This window comes from Lipotes vexillifer, unplaced genomic scaffold, assembly GCF_000442215.2.
Source record: "Lipotes vexillifer unplaced genomic scaffold, Lipotes_vexillifer_v1.1 scaffold395, whole genome shotgun sequence".
NCBI lineage: Eukaryota > Metazoa > Chordata > Mammalia > Artiodactyla > Lipotidae > Lipotes > Lipotes vexillifer.
The window spans coordinates 8,791,995-8,798,286 of record NW_006797390.1 but is presented as its reverse complement, the minus strand read 5'-3'; the positions used below and the strand labels follow the sequence as shown (position 1 = coordinate 8,798,286).

Sequence of the window (6,292 nt, the reverse complement as noted above, 5' to 3'; positions counted from 1 at the left end):
GGGCAGAGCTAAACGCCCACCCTTGGGCCTTGCTGCCCGGGGCCCCACGCTCACCGCTGTGATTCTGCTCATGGCCGGTTCAAGTCAAAATACTGTTTCTGACACCTTGGGCCCACAGCGCACTGGACGCAAAGCCATGGCCTTGCCGTCAAGGAGCATCCAGGCCTCCGTGCAGCCCCCGAGTCCGGCCGCCCTAAAAGGCCAACCTGCAGAGCAAGGCTGGCACGCACTCCCCGCGCTGATACCTTCTCTTAACTGGCTCAACTCGGCCCTCAGAGCCACCCTTCACCCTCCCGCCTCTCCAGCTTCTCTGTGTCCAGCTGGTCCCCTGCCCTGTCTGCCCCCTCTACGTGTCCAGCTGGTCCCCTGCCCTGCTGCCATCATCCTGCCTGGACTCTGCTTCATGAGCATCCCCACTGCCCTGTCCCACTCTGTTTTTACACCACAGCCAGAGCAAGTCTTTTGCAAGGTAAGTCAGACGTGGGCTGAGAACCTCCTGTGGTCCCCCCAGCACCAGCCGGGACCCATCCCTCTGCGTGGCCTTGGGGGCCGTCCCACCTGCCCCTGCCCCGGCCCCGGCCCTTTGCCTGCTCTGGCCCCACTGCACACAGGTGCGACTGCCCGAGGTTCTGCGCTTGCTGGTCCCTCCACCTAGAAAGCTCTTCCCTCAATCACCTCCACACGCCTGGTTCCTCTGACTCAGGGTTCAGCCCAGAGGTCACATTCTCAAAGGGGCCCTAGTGACCACGCAGCCAGGGCAGCCCCACCCACTTGGTACCTCTAATAGGGCCCTTGGTTTTATGATCTTCCTGATGTTTCCTTTCTGGTTGGTTTGCTTTCTTGCTCCTTGTCTGCCTCCCACTACAATGGGGGCCCCCGAGAGCAGTGGCATTCTCTGTCCCCCATGGTCCAGGGCCTGGCACACAGTAGGTGCTTTATAAGCAGTTATTGAATCAATGAATGGACATCCCCCTGGTTTTGTCCAGCTCTGTGGCCATGAAAACAGGATGGTCCCGAAGTAACTTCTTTCCTCTCCAACTCCCCGACTGCAGACCCAGTGGGGACCACCTGCTCCGTGACGCCCCCCGCCGCCCCACCTCCCCGCACTGCTCTCTCCTGGAGCCCCTGCAGCAGCCCAGGCCTCTCCCACAGCGTCTGGACTGAGCCACACACTCCCTGGTGTCATCACATTTCCTTTTCATGTGTACTTATTAATTTTCAGCCCTTAGTGACTCTTAAGCACATCTGTATGTTCACTCAAGTAAATGAATCAATTAGATAAAAGCACCATCTTGGCACAAAGCTTTCCTTCCTGGGTGAGGTGATGTTTCTAAAATGTAGTGTATACAAAGCTGGGAGGCTCCAACCAACCTGCGAGCTTTGGAGATTGAACCAGGAGGGGAGGCCTGAAAGGCCACCGCTGGGCAGCGGGGCTGCTTTGCGGGGACTAGAAACAGGCGCCTCCCGCAGGGGGTCCCGCGATTAACAAAACCTACCCCGAATCAGTTGGCTCCCGTCCATATTCAGTTTCCCCCCATTGCCTCAAAAATGTCATCGGAAAGTTTATTTGCTCACATTTAGGATCAAGACCAGACCCGCCCGCTGCATTCGGTGGATATTTCTGGTCTGCCTTTGAAATTCTATAATAGTTTCCACCCAGAAGGGCTTTAAGGCTTCAAAAGGTTTGGTGCCCGGCACACGGACACCCTTCCTCCCTCCTTTCTGTCCGAGCCCCAGGAAGCCAAATCCTCTTTCCCAGCAGACAGACTGCGGAGGGAAAGGGAAAAGGAGGCTGGGCGTGGTCACGAACGCAGGTTTTCAGGCTCCCGACAGGGCTGTGACCCGACACAGCCCAACCTGTGCGGGGAGGGGTGTCAGCGAGACCCACGGTGCCTTGACGGTGTGTCGTGACTTTGAGCTTGAAGCTCGTGATAACATCTGCAATCCTCTGTGGAAGGAGGGCAGGTCAGGGCTCACACAGGGCGTGGTCTCCTGATGCAGGGAAGTGGCTCCTGAGGGGGGGATGATGGGCTCCTGATGTGAAACCCTCTCCAGGGGGCCTGCCTGCCAGTTTACGGACCAAGACGGCGGCGGAGCTCTGAACGCATCCTGCAGAGCAGCGAGTGGCGGTGGCCGCGCTGTGCTCAGCACCAGCTTCCGGGTGAGGACAGGACAGATTTGGGATTTATTATTAAGGGAGCAAGATGCTGTGACATATGTTATCCTAATAAGTTATGTAGCTTAATAATGATTTTGCAACATAGGCTATAATAAACCTTAAATGTATATGGAATCCAGCTTCCAAAAGACCCAAAGGCATCGCTCAAACACGATGCGTTCAGTCTTCTGTTGTCATAATGAGGAAACAGGAGCAAAGTACCCTGCCCTCCAGAGGATAATCGGCAGTGCTGCAGCCGAGTCGGGGGGATCGGGGACCTGCACGTGGCTTTACAGTTGGGTGTCCACCCCCAGACCCCCCACCCCCAGGCCAGGCTGTGGGCTGGTACCTGTGGTTTCCAGGTTGGGGTAGGAACTCTTGTCTTCATTCTCGTTGGGCTGGAGGTCGTCCATGTTGATCTAGGCAGCCAAGGAGAGAAGGAGGGTCCAGTTAGACAAGGTCCACAGCTTTAGAGGCTTCGGGTAGCCTTGAAATTGCCCCCTAGTCTGGGCTGAGCTGTCGACTCAGAAACACATCCTTTTTCCTTTGCGCGCATCCCTCAGGACACCAGCGGAAGGCTGGCCTTCCTTCTCTCTGCGCCCAGCTCTGCTGTCCACCCTCCCCAGCCCCTTCTTCCCCGCCCTCCCCTGGTGTCTGGCCCGGGAGGACCGTGTCCTCCTCCCCTGGGCCTCGGCCCCTCACCTTGGTGGCAGGAGGGGACCCTCCATCCGCAGTGATGGATTTCAGCTCGATTTTCTCCTCGGTCTCCTCCACGGCCGGCTTCTCCACCGCCTCTTGTCTCTTCTGGGGGCTGGCAGTCCTGGCCGGTCAGCAGGAGGGAAAGGAAAGGGATGTGACCAGATTGATAGGGAGCTGCCCCGTGGCCTGTTGGGGCCCATGCCATGCGGCTCAATCACAGGGGCGCTGGGCCCTGCCCGGCTCTGTCCCCACCCGGCTCTGTCCGGCATTCAGTTGAAGGGTCCAGCTTCTCAGAGGCTCAGTCCCCGTCTAACCCGGGGGAAGGTTCCTGGAGAACCCTGCTCAGTACTCAGCAGAGGTGTGGCCCGTGACAGTCCACGTAGACAAGGACGAAGACAGAGTGGGGCCCTGGCTTGTCTTCTCATGGCTCTTCAGCTGGAGCTGGACCTCTCCCATGAGCGGCTGCCGCCCCCCGCCCTCCCCTCTACTCCCACCACCTCTCATGACCTCCCTTCTCAATAGAGAACCCGCCACCTTCCTGGACAGGTGGGGCAACACAGCACCTTCCCAGAGATGTAATTCACGGTGGTGCCCGCTTAGAGCAATGCCCAGGAATTAGGGGAGAGGCTCAACTCACACAGAGGGCCCCCAACCCGCCCCCGTCCAGGAGGGCCGGCCCGGGGGGGGCGGAGCGTCTCCCGGGCGCCGAGGGCGGGGCCGGCCCGGCGGGGCGGAGCGTCTCCCGGGCGCCGAGGGCGGGGCCGGCCCGGCGGGGCGGGGCGTCCCTCCTGGACGGGGGCGGGGTTACCTGGCCAGTTTCTTCCTCTCCTTCTCCTCTTCCTCCTCCTTCTGGGCCGAGGTGAGGCTCTCGGCGTCAGCCAGGTTGTCCACGGCAATGGCCAAGAACACATTCAGTAGGATATCTGTTTGTGCCCATTCTTAAAGAAAATGACCCTTGGACTTGGGGTTGTGGGTGGGCAGGGGGGCGGGAGGGGGCAGGACACGCGGGCGCGGAGCTCCCCCCGGGGAGGGACCCCGAGCCCCATCACCCCGCTAGCTTCCCGGGGTTTTCTGAGGGGTGGAGGGCAGGCCCGCCGGCAGGCTGGGCCGGGGCCGGGGTGGCCGGCAGCCGGGCCCCGCTCTTCAGCTGTCGGTTTCGAGATGGCCGCCCGTGACTGACACCGTAAGCGGCGCTGCAGCGGGACGGGGTGCAGAGTGGCCGTTACCGCTGCCAGGAGGTGCCCGCTCGCCCTGCCCCTCCCGCCGTGACCGTGTTCAGACAGAGGCCCTGGGAGGGTCCGCCGAGCTCCTAACTGGAGCGGAGTTTGCCCTTTCTTCTCCCCCCACCCCAGACTCGGACGCCGGCACGGTGGGTCAGAGAACTGGATCAGAGCCCGTCCAGCCGAGAGGTTAACGCTGGTCAGGTCCGCCTTCCACCCCAGGCCCCGGAGGGCTCCGGCTCACATGGGGAGCGAGGGCCGCGGCCCCGCAAGGACAGGAGCTGGGCGTGCGTCATCTTGTTCAGCCTCACCCGGCCCGTTAGGTCAGAGGCACTGCTATTTCCACCCCGTTCCCAGGACGCTAGGTGGGCAGCCTTGGGTGTGCCCGAGGCCGCCCGCTGGCCTCTGTGTCCAGATCTTCTGTGATTTACTTTCCGAGCCCCTGTGCACACAACCCGCAGGGACAGGACGGGAAGAGGGGTGCCAGCAGCCCGGGACCCAGGAACCTGCCCGTGGCCTGTCCACTCTGCCTGCGGCTAACATCCCGCAGAGTGGCTTCAGAGGGAGGGACCCTGGCCCGAGAGCAGGGCGACAGGTGAATGTCACTTCTGGGGCGGAGGCTCTGTCCTCCCCGGGCAGGGGCCCTGGGCTGGGGCAGCCAGTGCGCACATCGGGGTCCGAGTGAGTGGTTGCAAGCACAACACCGGGGGTGGGGGGGTGGCTGCTCGTCGGGACGGCGGCGAGGATGTGCTCCTGGAATTGGAGGCTGGGGGACGACTCGCGTCCCCCACCCCCGGCCCCAGGCTCTGGGCTCCCACCCAGACACCTGCACCACTGAGCTGGTCTGGGCTGGACATATTCTCCCAAGCCTGCCCTTCCCTGCTTCCCCTGGGGGGAGGGCCCTGGGTCCCCCCCCAGGTCAGGACCCGTGGGGCACACCTATTGGCATGGAGCTGTAGGCTGAGAGCTGGGGCAGTGGGGGCGGGGTGGGGGGAGGCAGGAGCAAAGGATACAATTTCCACAGATGAAGAGGATGATGAAGTAAATACAGACCAACATCCCTGGAAAAGAGGGGCCGCCATAAGCCATGATCCCATCATACATCACCGAATTCCAGTCCTCCCCGGTCAGGATCTGAATGACACAGTCCCACCAATAAGGGACACAGCGTTAGACCAGCAGCAAACCCGAAACTCCCCTGCCCATCCCCCTGCGAGACACAAACGTCTCACATCTGTCTCTTCCTCCCCCGCCTCCTGCCCCGCTGTCCTCCTCCCAGGGCTCTGAGCTGTGACCCCCGCAAGTCCAGCCCTCAGACAGAGTGCGTGGCCACCGGCACAAATCATCTGATTGACTAGGAGAGCTTCCTGGGCAAAATGCCTCCTACCCCCAGAGACAGTGCTCGGTGGCTGACCCTCGGGTTAAGTCGTCAGGGGGAGCGTGTTCACTAAGGGGCCACAGGTCCCCCGCTTTTGTCCAAACGTGAGGACTCTGGGTACCATCTTTAAGATTTTGGCCAATCCACATATTACCCAGTTTAATCTGTAAATCGATCTACTTTTAAACTTAAGTGCTACTTTAGCTTGGCCCTAAGCCCACATATCCGTGAAGTCTCAAATTCGATGGTAGTCGTATTTTTCTGGGGGCAAGCGTGAAGCGTAGGGGAGAGTCCCGTCCCCCTCCCCTCCCCAGCAAGGGCCGTCCACTTTCCTTTGTTGATATTTTGGGCTTCCATGTAGAATGTATTTGCATAAAGGTTTCCACGGCTAAGAAACAGTTTTTAAGCCGCTTAACTGGATCTTTTTTTTCCCCCAGTGGTCCATCCAACAGCGCAATTTCCTGGGGGTCGGGGTAGGAGAGCTACAGACTGTCCTGGGCTCCTGTGGCCGACCTGTTCTGGCTCTGGCTGCCCCGTGGGAGTGGGCGGGAAGCTCCTTCCTCCCCCGCCCCCGGGCCCCTGGCCCTCCCCACAGAGCACAGTCCCGGCAGAGAAGAGTCCATACCTGAAACACGGTGAGGAGGGACTGGGGGAAGTTATCGAACGTGCTCCTCCGGGTCTGCATCTCATCAAAGTTGAACTTCCCCCCGAAGAGCTGCATGCCCAGGAGGGAGAAGATGATGATGAAAAGAAACAGCAGCAGAAGCAGGGAGGCGATGGAGCGCACAGAGTTCAGCAGGGAAGCCACCAGGTTGCCCAGGGAGTTCCAGTACCTGG

The 6,292-nt window shown here is 60.6% G+C and overlaps 1 protein-coding gene across 2 annotated transcripts in view; it reads right to left on the bottom strand.

The window, feature by feature from the left end:
- Nucleotides 1-6,292, bottom strand: part of CACNA1C (calcium voltage-gated channel subunit alpha1 C) — a 435,574-nt gene that overhangs the window by 78,780 nt on the left and 350,502 nt on the right. For both annotated transcript variants that reach the window (XM_007469483.1, XM_007469484.1), the window contains exons 13-17: nt 6,081-6,288; nt 5,091-5,211; nt 3,666-3,780; nt 2,861-2,978; nt 2,508-2,577 (exon numbers count right to left, since the gene is read on the bottom strand). In XM_007469483.1, coding sequence (XP_007469545.1) covers nt 2,508-2,577; nt 2,861-2,978; nt 3,666-3,780; nt 5,091-5,211; nt 6,081-6,288 — 632 coding nt within the window. The remainder of the gene's footprint in view (nt 1-2,507; nt 2,578-2,860; nt 2,979-3,665; nt 3,781-5,090; nt 5,212-6,080; nt 6,289-6,292) is intronic.